General features: G+C 44.9%; 1 protein-coding gene across 4 annotated transcripts in view; it reads left to right on the forward strand.

Annotated features, from left to right (window-relative positions):
* Nucleotides 1–17,851, forward strand: part of HAP1 (huntingtin associated protein 1) — a 141,673-nt gene that overhangs the window by 111,854 nt on the left and 11,968 nt on the right. For 3 of the 4 annotated variants that reach the window (XM_069751545.1, XM_069751544.1, XM_069751547.1), the window contains 7 exons: nt 10,496–10,572; nt 15,801–15,917; nt 16,025–16,122; nt 16,221–16,329; nt 16,662–16,740; nt 17,140–17,270; nt 17,588–17,662. In XM_069751545.1, the coding sequence (XP_069607646.1) occupies nt 10,496–10,572; nt 15,801–15,917; nt 16,025–16,122; nt 16,221–16,329; nt 16,662–16,740; nt 17,140–17,270; nt 17,588–17,662 (686 nt within the window). Of the gene's footprint in view, nt 1–8,344; nt 8,651–10,495; nt 10,573–15,800; nt 15,918–16,024; nt 16,123–16,220; nt 16,330–16,661; nt 16,741–17,139; nt 17,271–17,587; nt 17,663–17,851 lie in introns of those variants that run through there. The other variant, XM_069751546.1, reaches the window with a different exon arrangement.

Raw genomic sequence — 17,851 nt, forward strand, 5'->3', positions numbered from 1 at the left:
ATCGGGTTACTAAGCGCGGCCCTGCGCTTAGTAACCCGATGTTTACCCTGGTTACAAGTGAAGACATCGCTGGATCGGCGTCACACACACCAATTCAGCGATGTCAGCGGGTGATCCAGCGACGAAATAAAGTTCTGGCCTTCTAGCTCCGACAAGCGATCTTACAGCAGGATCCAGATCGCTGCTGCGTGTCAAACACAACGATATCGCTATCCAGGACGCTGCAACGTCACGGGTCGCTATCGTTATCGTTCTAAAGTCGCTCAGTGTGAAGGTACCTTAAGCTTTTATTTCTCCAGTGCTGGTGAGGCTTATCTGGATCACGGCCCCTTTAGGCACCAGGCTGGTGTGTTACCTCTTCACCCCACATATGTCAGACTCTTTGGGGTGATTCATGAAGGTTTTTAAGTCTCAATATTTCTGCGCAATTTCTAACTTTTGGGTTTATTCTGCCAGTCCTGACCGGCTATGCCAATATGGTGGAGCATGGATAGGCTGTAGCTACGTCCGTCTGTCAGTCATGAAAAGTTACTCCAAGTCGTGTAGCTTACTCCAGAAACCTACTCCAGTTCCTGATTGGGGCAGTATTTCTGGCGGCAGCCCATGCCAGTAAAGAGCTGTGTCTAATTCATTAAGTGGCATGCTCTTCTTAATGAATTAGTTGCATCATACTCTGTAAGGGTATATGCACATGTTGCAGATTTGCCTGTGGAATTTTCTGTGCAGATTCTTCCCTCTCTTGCCAGAAAACGCAGATGCGGATTTGCTGCGTTTTTGATGCGTTATTTTTTTTTTGCCTTTTTTCGTGTTGATTTGTCTGTGTTTTTGAAAGCTAAATAAATATCTATTATTGAGAAAAAATAAAAATAAAATTGTGATGTCATTTCTTGTCCAACCTCTTCATTTACATACTCCATTGAAGAATAATGTTCACACACACACACACACACACACACACACACACACACACACACACACAAAGATAGAAGGTAGATAGATCACCTTGAAAAAGAATTGACATGGTCCTTTTTTGAATCTGCTGCGTTTTCCGTGCTGAGTTTTCCGCACCATTGGCGCAGCATTTTTTTTTCCCATTGTACTGTAAATCACTTGCGGATCTGCAACTTGTGCACATACCTTGAAAGTTCTGCAAGGCCAGCTGTTACATCAACAACAATTAGCAAGTTGTCACCTATTCTGTGGATACGTGATAATAACAACTTTTCACCTGACATCCCCTTTAACATACCCAATACTCTGTTCCTTTGATCGGCAGAATTTGTTTTAGTTGTGTGGTTTGATGGTTTATACATATAAAATGACTGATTAAATTCTATGTGGTCGTCCCCTTATTATACCATCACGCATCGCTGGCAGGAGAGATCTGTGCCACTCTGTGCATCAGTTTCTGCAGTGCTACTTTGTGCCTATGGCAGTGATCCCAACCTTCCTGCTGCTGAAAGTAGTAATGGTGTTCATTTGTGCTTTTTTTTTTTTTTTTTTCCTTTTAGCGCGTATATAAAAAAAAATGGCTGGTGAAAGAAGTATTGAACATGTCGCCAATTGGCATGAAATTCTCACCAGATGTCGGTAACAACTCATCCAATCCACACAGGCAAAGAAATCAAACCAGAGATGTCCATAAATTAAGTTATGTGTAATAATGAGAAATGCCACAGGGAAAAAGTATTGAACACATTTACTGAAATGTATTTAACCCCTTAGTGCAGGGGTGTCAAACTGCATTCCTCGAGGGCTGCAAATAGGTCATGTTTTCAGGATTTCCTTGTACTGCACAGGTGATAATTTAATCACCTACACAAATAATGAGTTGGTGATTAAATTATCACCTGTGCAGTACAAGGAAATCCTGAAAACATGACCTGTTTGCAGCCCTCGAGGAATGCAGTTTGACACCTCTGCCCTAGTGACCAGGCCAAATTTTTGAAATCTAACCAGTGTCCCTTTATGTGCTAATAGCTCTGGAACGCTTCAACAGATCCCACTGATTTTGAGATTTTTTTTGTGGCACAATGTAATGTATGATAATGGTAAATTTAGGTCGATATGTTTTGTGTTTATTTATAAAAAATAATCAGAAATTTAACAAAAAAGTAAAAATGTTAAATTTTCAAATTTTAAATGATTATCCCTTTAATCCAGATAGTCATACCACAGAAAAACATTAATAAATACCATTTCCCTCATGTCTGCTTTACATCAGCACCATTTGTAAAATGTTGTTTTATTTTGTTAGCCTTTTAGGAGGTTTAAAAATGTAGCAGTAATTTTTCATTTTTTCAAGGAAATTTGCAACATTTATATTTTAAACCTCTTTACCCCCGAGGGTGGTTTGCATGTTAATGACCGGGCCAATTTTTACAATTCTGACCACTGTCCCTTTATGAGGTTATAACTCTGGAATGCTTCAACGGATCCCAGTGATTTTGACATTGTTTTCTCGTGACATATTGTATTTCATGATAGTGGTAAAATTTCTATGATATGACTTGTGTTTATTTGTAAAAATAAAAAACGGAAATTGGTGAAAATTTTAAAACTTTCACATTTTTCCAACTTTTAATTTTTATGCCACTATATCACGGAGATATGTCACACAAAATACTTACCGTATATACTCGAGTATAAGCCGACCCGAGTATAAACCGACTCCCCCTAATTTTGCAACAAAAACTGGGAAAACTTATTGACTCGAGTATAAGCCTAGGGTAAAAAATGCAGCAGCAGCTACCGGTAAATGTCAAAAATAAAAATAGTTACCAATAAAGTAAAATTAATTGAGACATCAGTAAGGTTGTGTTTTTGAATATCCATATTTAATCAGGAGCCCCATATAATGCTCCACACAGTTCATTATGGGCCCCATAAGATGCTCCATGCAAAATACGCCCCATGTAATGCTCCATAAAATTTACGATGGGCCCCATATGGTGCTCTGTTGTGAATTCTGTTGTCGAACTCTCTCCTGTGGTCGTGAATGGTACTTCGGCGAGTTCTGTCCATGGACTCCCTCTGGTGGCTGTGAGTGAAGCTGCTGCTTCTGAGGTTCATTACACAGGTGACGTGGTTTATCCTTTGGTTGACTGCTCTATTTAACTCCTCTCAGATCGTTACTCCATGCCAGCTGTCAATGCTTTTGCATTGGTTCAGTTCGCTCCTGGATCTCTCTGGTGACTTGCCTTCTCCTGCAGAAGCTAAGTTCCTGATAGCCATTATTTGTTCATTGTTTTCTTGTCCAGCTGGTTTTCATGATTTTGTCTTGCTAGCTGGAAGCTCTGGGATGCAGTGTGGCCCCTCCGCACCGTGAGTCGGTGCGGAGGTCTTTTTTGCACACTCTACGTGGTCTTTTGTAGGTTTTTGTGCTGATCGCAAACTTACCTTTCCTATCCTCTGTCTATTTAGTAAGTCTGGCCTCCCTTTGCTGAAACCTGTTTCATTTCTGCGTTTGTGACTTTCATCTTTACTCACAGTCAATATATGTGGGGGGCTTCCTTTACCTTTGGGGAATTTCTCTGAGGCAAGGTAGGCTTTATTTTCTTTCTCTAGGGCTAGATAGTTCTTAGGCTGTGACGAGGCACATAGGTCTGGTCAGGAGCGCTCCACGGCTATTTGTAGTGTGTGTGATAGGATTAGGGCTTGCGGTCAGCAGAGCTCTCACATCCCAGAGCTCGTCCTGTATGAGGTTTAACTATCAGGTCATTACGGGTGCTCCTAACCACCAGGTTATAACAGTGCTCCATATTAAAATATGCCCCATATAATGCTGCACAAATGCGGATTATGGCCCCATAAGATGCTCCATATAAAAATGTGCCCCATATAATGCTCCATACAGTTCATTGTGGCCCCATAAGATGCTCCATATAACAATGTGCCACATATAATGCTTCATGCAGTTCATTATGGCCCCATAAGATGCTCCATATAACAATGTGCCACATATAATGCTGCTGCTGCTGTAATAAAAAAAATTACATACTCCCCTCTCGTCGCTGCCCGCTGCTCCTCAGCGTCCCGTCTTTCCGCACTGACTGTTCAGGCAGAGGGCGGCGCGCACACTAATACGTCATCGCGCCTCTGACCTGAACAGTCACTGCAGAGGACACGGAGTGGCGGTGGAATGAGGGAAGGTAAATATGAAATACTCACCTGCTCCCTGCGCCAGCAGCTTCTTCCTCTGTTCAGTGGTCACTGGTACCGCTCATTATAGTAATGAATATGCGGCTCCATCCCTATGGGAGTGGAGTCCATATTCATTACTTTAATGAGCGGTACCACGTGACCGCTGAACAGGGGAAGAAGCTGCCGGAGACCAGGGGACATGCAGGGACCACGTGAGGAGCGCCAGGAGCAGGTGAGTATGTGACAGTCGTCGCTCCCCCTCACCTGCCGACCACGACTTGAGTATAAGCCGAGGGGGGCACTTTCAGCCCTTTTTTGGGGGCTGAAAATCTCGGCTTATACTCGAGTATATATGGTAATAAGTTACATTACCCTCATGTCTACTTTACATCAGCACAATTTTGGAACCATAATGTATTTTTTTTTAGGAAGTTATAAGGGATAAAAGTTAAACAGCGTTTTCTCATTTTTACAACACCATTTTTTTTATTTTTTTACACCACCTCACATTTGAAGTCACTTTGAGGGTCTATAAAAATGCACCCCTCAAGGTACTCAAAACCACATTCAAGAAGTGTATTAACCCTTCAGGTGCTTCACAGGAATTTTTGGAATGTTTAAAAAAAAAAATCCAAAATATGTTTTATTTTCCCATGGGTAACAGGAGAAATTGGACCCGAAAAGTTGTGCAATTTGTTTTGAGTACGCCGATACCCCATATATGGGGGTAAACCACTGTTTGAGTGCATGGCAGAGCTCGGAAGGGAAGGAGCGCCGTTTGACTTTTTCAACGTAAAATTGGCTAGAATTGAAATTGCACGCCATGTTGCATTTGGAAAGCCCCTGATGTGCCTAAACAGTGGAAACCCCCCACAAGTGACCCCATTTTGGAAACTAGCCCACCCAATGTATCTAGATGCATGGTGAACACCTTGAACCCCCAGGTGCTTCACAAAAGTTTATAACATTGAACCGTGAAAATAATAAAATCACATTTTCCTCACAAAAAATATTTTAGCCCCAAATTTTGTATTTTCATAAGGGTAGCAAGAGAAATTGCACCATACAGTTTGTTGTGCAATTTCTCTTGAGTATGCTGATATCCCATATGTGGGGGAATACTACTTTTGAGGCTCTCAGTGCAAAGCTCAGAAGGGAAGAGACGCCATATTGGAGTTCAGATTTTGCTGGAATGGTTTGAGGGTGCCATGTTATTGGCAGAAAACCTGAGGTGCCAGAACAACAGAAACCTCCTATATGTGAACTCATTTTACAAACTCCACTCCCCAAAATTCATCTAGGGATGCAGTGATCATATTGACACCACATGTGCCTCAAAGAATTTTATACCACTGAGCGGAGAAGAAAGAATAAATTACATTTTTACCACTAAAATGTTGTTTTAGCCCCAAGTTTTTAATTTTTGTAAGGGTTAATAGGACATTTTTTTTACAACAAACTGAGGTCCATTTTTTAATGAGTGCGCCGATACCCTACATGTAATCGGAAAATATTTTTCAGGCACAGTGCAAAGCTCAAAAGGCAAGGAGCGCCAGATTTTACTTTTATGGTTTGCAGGTGCCATGATTCACTGAGAGATCCAATGAGGTGCCAGAATAGCAGACCCCCCATTAGTGACCCATTTTACAAACTACACCTCTCAACGAATTCATCCAGGGATGCAGTGATCATATTGACACTATCGGTGTGTCACTGAATTTTATACCATTGGGCAGTGAAGACAAAATAACTACATTTTTACCACCAAAATTTTGTTTTAGCCAAAGATTTTACATTTTCACACAAAAAGTGGGTAAAAATGGCACCAACAATTGTCCCACAATTTGTACTGAACGTGGCAGTACACGTACCGGAGACGCGTACACACGTAGACCCATTCACATGAATAGGTCTGGTCACATGTCAGTGTGTTTCCATTGACACATCAGTTTTTTTTATGTCGGCACAGGCCGCAAAACGTCCAGCACACGTCTAACACACAAAGATGTCATCCGTGTGACATGCATCGGCGCTGGGTAAGAAGCGTTACAGTAACTGCTGCTGCCTGGCGCCGGGTGCTGAACACTTCTCTCATCATTCTTCCCTGTTCTGCTGGCGATCGGTGTGAGCAGGGGAGAATGATGAGTTACATTTAAGTGATAAGAGACAGCAGGCGGCGGCTGATAGGACTATTAAGGTACCGTTACACTAAACGATTTACCAACGATCACGACCAGCGATACGACCTGGCCGTGATAGTTGGTAAGTCGTTGTGTGGTCGCTGGAGAGCTGTCACACAGACAGCTCTCCAGCGACCAACGATGCCGAAGTCCCCGGGTAACCAGGGTAAACATCGGGTTACTAAGCGCAGGGCCGCGCTTAGTAACCCGATGTTTACCCTGGTTACCATTGTGACACAGTGAGTGCGGGAAGCTTACGCCGGGGGACGTGACAGACATCGGAATGTGAGTATGTACTGTTTTTTTGTGTTTTTTTTAACTTTAACAATGGTAACCAGGGTAAATATCGGGTTACTGTGCTTAGTAACCCGATATTTACCCTGGTTACCAGTGAACACATCGCTGGATTGGCGTCACACATGCCGATTCAGCGATGACAGTGGGTGATCAGCGACCAAAAAAAAGGTCCTGATCATTCCCAGCGACCAACGATCTCCCAGCAGTTGCCTGATCGTTGGTCGCTGTCACACATAACGATTTTGTTAACGATATCTTTGCTACGTCACAAAAAGCAACGATATCATTAAAGAAATTGTTGTGTGTGACGGTACCTTAACTCTCATCAGCCTACCCCTGCTGCCTCTAATAACAGTGACAGCAGGTGTGGCTGGGGGTATTCATCAGCCTCTACCTGCGCTATAAATAAATAAGTGAAGTAAACGGTGTGGGTTCCCCTCTATTTTCTATAATGGATAGGTGTCTTATACACACTTCTCCATTACTAAGCCGTGGGCTTGATGTCACCTGACAATACAAAGGTGACATCAACCCCACAAATATGAACCCCACTTGCAACCGTTACAGGGCAAATGGGAAGAGTCGGGCAAAGAGCCATAATTTTCTGGGCGGCTGCGGGCTGCTATTTTTAGGCTGGGGGGTCAATATACATGGCCCCTTACCAGGCTAAGAATACCAGCCCCCAGGTGTCTGCTTTAGCAGACCCACACTGTTTTTTTATTATTATTATTATTATTATTATTTTTATTTGCTTAAATAATTAGATAAAAACAGTGTGGGCGTCCCTCTATTCTTGATAACCAACCTTGCTGAAGCTGACAGCGGTGGGTTGCAGCCAGCAGCTGTCAGTTGTGCCTGGTGGGTTATCAGAAATACAGAGGAATCCATGTTGTGTGTGTTTTGTTTTTTAATTATGCTGATGGGAGTAGTGGCTCTCTGACCAGCTGTAATGATTTTACCCCTGAACCCGAAGTGAACTTTTTTTTTACTGTTCAGTCGGACCCGAATATCCAGGGGTCACCCATCACTAATCATGAGATGCTTCTTGGGTGGCACTTTGGTAATGAGACACCGTTTTATAGGCCATCAGTTGAACCGCTGAGATTATTTCTCACTAAGTGGCAGGATTGCTTTCTTATTACTGATAGATTTCCGCTGGAGTCCTGACTTTCCAGGGCTTTTTGCACCTCTCTTTCTTCATGTGTTTAATAGTCTTTCCCTGCATCATTCCTGACGTGTACAATACTTATTTCCCCGCTGTGTGTATATGTATGTAATATAATAATTACACATTTTCCTCTTGTTGGACATATTGATCTACAGATTTTCGGTCCATACGTGGCAGTGTGTTATTGTCTTTTTTGCCCCCATTTGTATATGGGGCGTCTTGCGGACGTGTCTTTGTACACTTTGTTATTGTGTCCATTCCTATGTTTATGGCTTAGAGATAAGAGCAGGTGTGGGATTGTCACTGCTTGGAACATACCATTGCTCATAACTGAAAAGGGGGAGTTCTTCTTACATTTCCCCTGCAGTCACAATATAGAAGATGTTTTCCCATAGGAATGAAGGGGTGGGTCACTTGCTTATTACCATCTGAAAGGAGCCCTGTATGTTATTGTGGAGGGGAGAGTGTTGTTTTGGCAGCTTGTCCCGCCCTTGTCCTGGGAGTAGGACTGCCCAGCCAGGTGTATATATACACAGGCACCCAGGGTGGTAGGACCAGACCAGAGCAGGCTCCCTACTGCACACACCGACACTGCAGAGTGCCACACACTGCCACCGCCTCTGATGTCTGCACACTGTGGATGTCAGGATATGAGCAGGCACAGCGCTGGGAGCTGCCTGTTCTCCAAAATTCCCAGTAAAGTTCCTGTAGGGGTTCACATTCCCCATTGAGGGTACTAGTACTCGCCTTCTGGCAGCCATGGAGTTCTGGGAAAATTCATTCCACCATGGAAACGACAATGAATGCAATGGAAATATTATTTTCGAAATTGATGAGGACTCGATAACAGATGACCTGGAAGGTAGGGTCCAACATGCCTGTATGGCGGAGAGAAAGGGGCCATTCCTTAGTAGATAATTGTGTCCTCCTTGGTAAATTGGATGGTCAGCTCTTGTCGATTATTTGTGATTGCAAGGTCCTAGGGGATAGTTGAGGGATCTGAGATTGGAGACATTGGAGGTTGGTGGTGGTGCTTTACTAGGTCTGTAAGGGTGAGCACAGCTGGTTACTTTCCTTGTTTTCTGGTGGTCTGAACCTTTTAGATAGCATCTACCCATCCCTGGTGTATGGGTGGCCTGGGAAGTCCTACTTGTCCAGAGCAAATGATGTATTGCAGGCCCCTGTGGCTTCCTGATGTGACTTGGGTACCACAAGGCTCAGCTTGCACTAAAAGTAAGTTAAATGTAGATCTGGAGAGTCATTAACATCCAAGTTGGTCAAATTACAGATCACTTATTAACAAAAAGGTATCCTGGTATCCACCCCATAGTACATAAGGAATTGTTAGGTCCTCAGTTAGATGACACAATCAAATCCTTAAGTCGCGGCACAGGTACATTTCCTAAATGTCTCCAGATTTTTTATTAGTCACTATTCAATGGTTGATTCTTGTCTGGCTGGAAATCATCACTAAAGACAACGTGGGTTCTGATGTATGTTTGTTTTCTGCTACCTTTGTCTAACTCAGGATAATATTCTTATTGTCCATGGCCCTGATTAATTTCTTAATGTATCTAAATAGTGGTTTGAGTTCTGAATTTCTGATACAAAGCTCCAAACCCCATGCATATGCCTCACTAAAAAATCCTGCCACCTGCAGCCACCACTAGATGGAGCTTAGGAGCTCACTGCAGACAGTTTATAGAATGAACCCCATAATAAAACAGTATTTAGAGCTCCCTCTAGTGGGGGCTGCCGGCAGCTCTATTAAACTCTACTTGTAGACCGTGAACTTGGAATTCATGAAAGAAAGAGAAAAAACAACAATTAAGATATGGGGCTGAAATTAATAGTTTTGACCAATGGGAACGTTTTTTTTTAGTCTTTATGAGCAAACCCCACTTTTATTGAAGGGAGCAACTTGTTGCCACATGGAAATGTCATCATATTTGACCTTTCTCATAGTTTTCTAATAACATCTAATCAAGGCCTCTTTCTCCCTGAAACCCTTCTCTTATCACTTGGTATGGACATCCAGGTAATAACATGCATTGGGCAGACCGGTTATGTGTGGCCCCGGGCAATGCTAGTTCTTCTCTAGGAATCTCCACCTGAGCAGCAGCATAAATCATCAATCTGAAGACTGACGCTCTCCAGCTGTCGTAAAACCACAAGTCCCAGCCACTGGCAAGACTGGATGGGAGTGCTGGGACTTGTAGTGTTATCGTTGCTGGAGAGCGCTCAGATCACTGCTAGAGAAAGCTCCATAATGTGCTGTAAACTTTTTTCAGCTTGGTGTAAAAGATGGCGACAACTTAGTTTTTAAAGGGTTAAAGAAACGCTGACCCCAATACTTGCCATTACTGGAATGCACAGTTAGTGTTTGCCATCAGCAAGACCCAATTACTGCCAATTAGTGTCTACGCCAATGACAAGACACCCCCCCGGCCAAGGTTATGGTTGTGCCCAGTGAGCATGCGACTTACCAGAAATAGGATATTCCAATATTATGGAGGGGGTGCATTTATTTTAATTAATCTTGAATTAAAAAGATGGCTACCCTGGAGAGAGCGCTATTGTTTCAGTTACACTGACCGGGACACATAATAGTCATGGCTTTATCTTTGCTATAATGGGGAAAAAATGTTTTAATTTTATCTATATTTTTTTTCTCCATTTTTTTTTTTTTTATTCTTTTCAATTTCAGTCCTGTGTTCTGAGCGGGTGGGCCGAGTGACCAAGACCTATCGGGACATAGACGCTGTGACCAGTCTTCTCGAGGAGGTAAGAATGTAATGCTTGGGTAACGAGAGGTGCGTCACAGAAGGTTCACCACCCGGATTACAGAAGGATCACTGAAATCCAGATCAGAGCAAATTATAGCAGATTGTGTCCGGCGTTCACTCGTCAGCATATACATAGTGCCAGAGTATCACACATGGAAGAATACTGGGCTGTTACTTAGGAAGTAAAGTAGCCGGGTGATACTAGAAGATTCAAAGGGCTCCATAGCAAAACGTGGAATAAGGCTCACTAAGGGTACTTTCACACTAGCGTTTTTTGTAAATCCGTCACAATGCGTCGTTTTGCAGAAAAAACGCATCCTGCAAAAGTGCTTGCAGGATGCGTTTTTTCCCCATAAACTTCTATTGGCGACGGATTTGCACACTTCGCATCCGTCTTGCGACGGATGCGTCGTGCTTTGGCGGACCGTCGGGAAAAAAAAACCCTACATGTAACGTTTTTTTCTCCCGACGGACCGCTTTTTCCGACCGCGCATGCGCGGCCGGAACTCCGCCCCCACCTCCCCGCACCTTACAATGGGGCAGCGGATGCGCCGGAAAAATGCATCCGCTGCACCCATTGTGCAAAGCGTTAAACGCTAGCGTCGGAATCTCTCCCCGACGCATTGCGACGGGGAGATTCCGACGCTAGTGTGAAAGAAGCCTAAGAGCTCTGACTTCACTTGCATTGAAGGTATAACACACCATCATTTCATAATATACAGTGGCTACGGAAAGTATTCAGACCACTTTACATTTTTCACTCTCTGTTGCATTGCAGCTATTTGGTAAATTCAAAAAAGTTTATTTTTTTTCTCATTAATGTACACTCTGCACCCCATCTCGACTGAAAAAAAAAACAGAAATGTGGAAATTTTTGCAAATTTATTAAAACCTTCAAAAAGAGCCTGAAGACCTACCTCTTCCGTCAAGCCTACAACCTGCAGTAACCACCGATCGACCAAACCAATGCACGACCAGCTCTATCCTCACCTACTGTATTCTCACCCATCCCTTGTAGATTGTGAGCCCTCGCGGGCAGGGTCCTCTCTCCTACTGTACCAGTTGTAACTTGTATTGTTCAAGATTATTGTACCTGTTTTTATGTATACCCCTCCTCACATGTAAAGTGCCATGGAATAAATGGCGCTATAATAATAATAAAAAAAACCAAACTGAAATATCACATGGTCATAAGTATTGAGACCCTTTGCTCAGTATTGAGTAGAAGCACCCTTTTGAGCTAGTACAGCCTTGAGTCTTCTTGGGAATGATTCAACACGTTTTTCACACCTGGATTTGGGGATCCTCTGCCATTCTTCCTTGCAGATCTTCTCCCGTTCTGTCAGGTTGGATGGTGAACGTTGATGGACAGCCATTTTCATGTCTCTCCAGAGATGATCAATTGGGTTTAGGTCAGGGCTCTTGCTGGGCCAGTCAAGAATGGTCACAGAGTTGTTCTAAAAGCACTCCTTTATTATTTTAGGTGTGTGCCAGTGGCGTAGGAAGGGGGGTGCGGGGGGGGGGGGGGCGGGCCGCAGGAGGAGCGGCACACTGCGGGGGGCGGGTCACGGCCGGCGCTGCAGGAGGAGGGAAAAAAAAAAAAAGATGTGTGCCCTTTAAATCTTCGGGCGCCCCCCCCCCCACCCCCACCCCCCCCCCGCCAGCGCTAATACTCACCTCTCCTGGTTCCTGCGGCTGTGCGGTAGCTGCAGCGTCTTCAGCGCCCTCTGACTCTGCGACGTCTCAGGGCAGAGGGTGCGATGACGTCATCACTGCGCGCTCAGCCTCTGTCCTGAGCGTTGCAGACCCAGAGAGACGTTGAATGCACCGGACCTACGCTGGGAACGGGAGAGGTGAGGATTTTACTTTTTTTTTCTTTTTCTTTTTCTGACTCTGTCTGTCTGGGGGCAATGCTGGAGACCCTGGGGCAGATTTCTGGACAGACTGGGGCAGATTTCTGGACAGACTGGGGCAGATTTCTGGACAGACTGGGGCAGATTTCTGGACAGACTGGGGCAGATTTCTGGACAGACTGGGGCAATGCTGGAGACCCTGGGGCAGATTTCTGGACACTGGGGCAATGCTGGACACTGGGGCAGATTGCTGGACACGCTGGGGCAATGCTGGACACTGGGGCAGATTGCTGGACACACTAGGGGCAATGCTGGACACACTGGGGGCAATGCTGGACACACTGGGGCAATGCTGGAGACCCTGGGGCAGATTTCTGGACAGACTGGGGCAGATTTCTGGACAGACTGGGGCAGATTTCTGGACAGACTGGGGCAATGCTGGAGACCCTGGGGCAGATTTCTGGACACTGGGGCAATGCTGGACACTGAGGCAGATTGCTGGACACACTGGGGCAATGCTGGACACTGGGGCAGATTGCTGGACACACTAGGGGCAATGCTGGACACACTGGGGGCAATGCTGGACACACTGGGGGCAATGCTGGAAACACTGGGGCAATGCTGGACACTGGGGCAGATTGCTGGACACACTAGGGGCAATGCTGGACACACTGGGGCAATGCTGGAGACCCTGGGGCAGATTGCTGGGCACACTGGGGGCAGATTGCTGGGCACACTGGGGCAGATTTCTGGACACACTGGGGGCAATGCTGGACACACTGGGGCAATGCTGGACACTGGGGCAGATTTCTGGACACACTGTGGGCAATGCTGGACAATTGGACATACTGGGGCAGATTGCTGGACACACTGGGGGTAATATGCTGGACACACTGGGGCAGATTGCTGGACACACTGTCTGGGGGCAATGCTGGACACACTGGGGCAGATTGCTGGACACTGGGGCAATATGCTGGACATACTGGGGCAGGTTGCTGGACATACTGGGGCAGGTTGCTGGACACACTGGGGGTAATATGCTGGACACACTGGGAGCAGGACTGGAGGCATGGGCAGAATGTAGATACGGGGCATGATTGGAGACACGGGGCAGAATGAAAGACATGGGGCAGGATTGGATCATGGGGCAGGATGGATACGATGGAGACAGATGGGGCAGGATGGGGAGATCATATGGGGTAGAATGGATACTCATGAGGGCAGGATGCGAGAACATATGGCTGGAGCCAGGAATGAGATAAACGGGGCCAGTGTGGGGAATAATATTACCATAGGGGCTAATTAAGGGATGTTATTACTGCAGTGATGTATTTATGTTATTTTTTGAGTATACTGTTTTAAATGGGGGGGGCGGTCCTGTTAGTGTGCAGAGTGACACTATATCACCTTTTTTTCTTCATGTGGTGTAATGTAGAAGTTGTTAAAAATTAAGTAATGTGTTCTGCAAGCGGAGCTCGAGATAACTGTTATTTCCTGCAGAAACGAGTGCTGGCTGGGAGAAATGATGGCGGTCTGTGCTGGATGAAAGATGAATGAAGGACTTCATCTAGAGACGTCACTGGTGAGTCAGTGTTACCTATACACTGACACTATACACTGTATACTATATACAGAGCTCCTGTGTACAATGTCACCAGTGATCACTGTATTACCTATACATTATATACAGAGCTCCTGTGTATAATACCACCAGCGATCTCTGTATTACCTCTACACAGACACTGCATACAAAGTACAGATCTCCTGTGAATACTGGCACTTATGGTGATAGTATTGTATTTTGTTTTTTTTATTACTGATCAGTATTGTAGTATTCAGTCACTATGTGGTGGTAATATGTGGTCTGGAAATGGTGTTGTGGTATTTGTCCCTTGTATGTGCTATTTGGTCACCAAGTGGTGGTAATATGTGATCTGGTCATGGTGAGGCGGTGTTTGTCCCTTGTATATAGTATTATTCGGTCACTATGTGGTCTGGTCATGGTGTGGTGGTGTTTCTTCCTGTATGTGATATTATTGGTCTTGGTATAGTGGATTCTGTTGTGTATGGCGGTCATTTGTTCTCTCTGATATTAATTAATTAAAAGTCACAGGTTTGGCATGTGGGGGTGACACCATTAGGCCCAGTTTAAGTTCTACAAAACAGGAAAACTATTTTTGGGAAACTTTGTGTGTATTGAGCGGGGGGGCGCCAAACTCGGGAGCAGCCCCGGGCGGCAAAAGCTCTAGCTACGCCTCTGGTGTGTGCTTAGGGTCATCGTCTTGTTGGAAGGTGAACCTTCGGCCAAGTCTGAGGTCCAGAGCACTCTGGAAGAGGTTTTCATCCAGGATATCTCTGTACTTGGCCATATTCATGTTTCCTTCAGTGGCAACCAGAGGTTTCCGTTGGGCCAATCTGCAATAAAGGCTCGACTGGTGGAGGGCTGCAGTTATAGTTGACTTTGTGGAACTTTCACCCATCTCCCTACTACATCTCTGGAGTTCAGCCACAGTGATCTTGGGGTGCTTCTCCCACGATTGCTCAGTTTGGCTGGACGGCCAGGTCTAGGAAGACTTCTGGTGGTCCCAAACTTCTTCCATTTAAGGATTATGGAGGCCACTGTGCTCTTAGGAACCATTAGTACTGCAGAAATTCTGTTGTAACCTTGGCCAGATCTGTGCCTTGCCACAATTCTGTCTCTGAGCTCCTTCTCCAGTTCCTTTGACCTCATGATTCTCATTTGGTCTGACATGCACTGTGAGCTGTGAGGTCTTATATAGACAGGTGTGTGCCTTTCCACATCAAGTCCTATCAGTTTAATTACACAGAGCTGACTCCAATGAAGAAGTAGAACCATCTCAAGGAGGATCACAAGGAAATGGACAGCATGTGACTTAAATATGAGTGACTGAGCAAAGGGTCTGAATACTTATGACAATGCAATATTTCAGTTTTTCTTTTTTATGAAATTTGCAAAAATTTCTACATTTGTTTTTTTTCAGTCAAGATGGGATGCAGAGTGTACATTAATGAGAAAAAAATGAACTTTTTTGAATTTACCAAATGGTTGCAATGAAAGAAAGAGTGAAAAATTAAAAAGGGTCTGAATACTTTCTGTACCCACTGTACCATTACAGGGGTCTGAGCGGTGACACTCCTCTACTTCCTTTCTCACACTTTTGGAGTCCAGTGATGAAATTCAGGCTGTATGCAGTCACCACTAGGGGGAGCTCAATACATATGCAGCTTTATACCCCTGTATGTATAATTGTCACACATTGTCCCCTAGTGCCAGTTTCCGGGAACTGTATTTCCTAGTTTTGTCAATTTAAAAAAAAAAATGTAAGAGTTTTCTTTCTTTCTTCATTTTTAGAAAGAGCGAGACCTGGAGCTGGCCGCTCGCATTGGACAGTCTCTTCTAAAACAAAATCAGGAACTGACCTCAAGAAATGATTTCCTAGAGGAACAGCTGGAGGCTGCCAAAGAGGAGGTAAAGGAAATAATAATGGCAGTCAGGTATAACAGATCATACATGCTTCTGATAAAAATCTGCCATGGTTTTCTGATCTCTCCTATGTTTTGTTGGTGCGGTTTCAGGTCTTTCAGCTGCGACATGACATCTCAATGCGGGAAGATCTTCTTCACCTGTATACCAGCAACTCGGACAGTGAACCGGTGTCTGTCACTGCTACCCCGTAAGGACTTCTCATTTATAAATGTTCCGGAGAGGAGCACTGTCCCTCATATCAGTGTCTTCACGGGTCTCTTCTTTTTTCTTGATTTTTCTTGATAGGTTGCGGAGGAATCAGTCTTCCTTTTGCCTACAACAAAGCATCCACCTGGATACCCTGGAGCAGAAGCTGAAGAGCCTGGAAGATGAGAACCAGAAGATGCGCAGTGAGGTGAGCTGTATGGCTGGGGCAATGTTGGTGCTATGTGGGGTTGGGCAGCCTGCAGGGGCCATGTCAGCAGATCTGGATGTGTGCTCCTGGTTTAAACATGCTACCAGTTGACTAGAGGTACTACTGTTGCATGGTGTCTGCAGCCTGTAGATGCCTTGTCAGCAGTTCTGGATATGTGCTCCTGGTTCGGAGCATGGTACCAGCTGACTAGAGGTACTATTGTTGTTTGGTTCCTGAAGGTGCTGTACATGCTGTCAGCCACATGGAGGTGCTATGTAGAAAATCTGCGACCTGTAGGTGATGTCTCACAATTGCTATGTTTCCTTCCTCAGGCCGATCACATACTTGAAGCCACCAACGATTACGAGGATCAGGAGGGGTCCTTGATGCTGGACTGTGTCGAACAATTCTGTAAGTTTCCATAAAACATTTTAGGACACCCAGTCATCAGTCCTAAGTCGACTTGCCATTTATGTTACACTTTAACCACGTTCATGGTAATGTCAATAACAAAATGGCTGACTTATGACATTGTCAAAGATCCACGTTCTTGTGGTGTCGCCCACACTCAGTGTAGTATCTATTCCCATGTGTCACTAGTGCTGACACTTGACAGCTGCCTAGGACAGTGGGATTGTGGCTAAGACCCACTGCTGGAAGTATGTTATATGGGAATTTTTCCTTAAGGTAAAGGAGAGAAGTGCCGGGCCCGCATGGATTTTTACTTAGTTCCCTTGAAATGCTTTGGATCTGGAGTAAGGCGGGTGCTTTTTTTTGCTGCAGTATAAAACCATTTTGCCCTGTTTTTAGCTGAAGCCAGCAGACAAGTGGCATTGCTGGCAGAAGAGCTGGCACGAAGAGGAGAGGATGCAGCCCGGCAGCAGGAGGAGATCAGCCAGCTCCTGGCACAGATCGTAAATCTACAGCAGAAGTGCCGCAATGTAAGCGCGATCCACTTATTGGGCTGTAAGACACAGGAATAATAGGAGACTGTATTCTGGAGCACCATTCTATAATGGGGTATAAAAGACAAGCCGTTACTTCCCGATGAGAGCTGGTGTTGGGAAGGGGGGCAGTCTTCAGGCTCCTTCACCGATTGCCACTTCCTTCCCTGCCAAGAGACTGAAGCCCACCGATCAGTAACTTCTAGCACTTTCTAACAATATGCCTTCTAATGTTGGGAACATCCCATTTAATATGAGCTCTACCCCTTGTAAGTGATTAGCTGATTGATTTATTCTTCTATCTGACTTTTTAGATCTCTACAGAGAATGAAGAACTGCAGCAACATCTGGCTTCTGTGAAGGAGCGAGAATGCAGGCTGAAAACCGAGGCAAGTACAGCTGAATGCATGAAATCAGGCCAATGGTGTAAGGACTATTCCAGGAAAACCTATACTGTTCAGGGACAAACATACTAGCCCCACACTAGCCATAACCCAGTGTACTAATGCAGTGTAGTCGCTGAGTCCTTCTGGCACCCATGACAAATACCCAACTGCCCCACTATGCTATGACCCTGC

This window comes from Ranitomeya imitator, chromosome 2 (genome assembly GCF_032444005.1).
Source record: "Ranitomeya imitator isolate aRanImi1 chromosome 2, aRanImi1.pri, whole genome shotgun sequence".
NCBI lineage: Eukaryota > Metazoa > Chordata > Amphibia > Anura > Dendrobatidae > Ranitomeya > Ranitomeya imitator.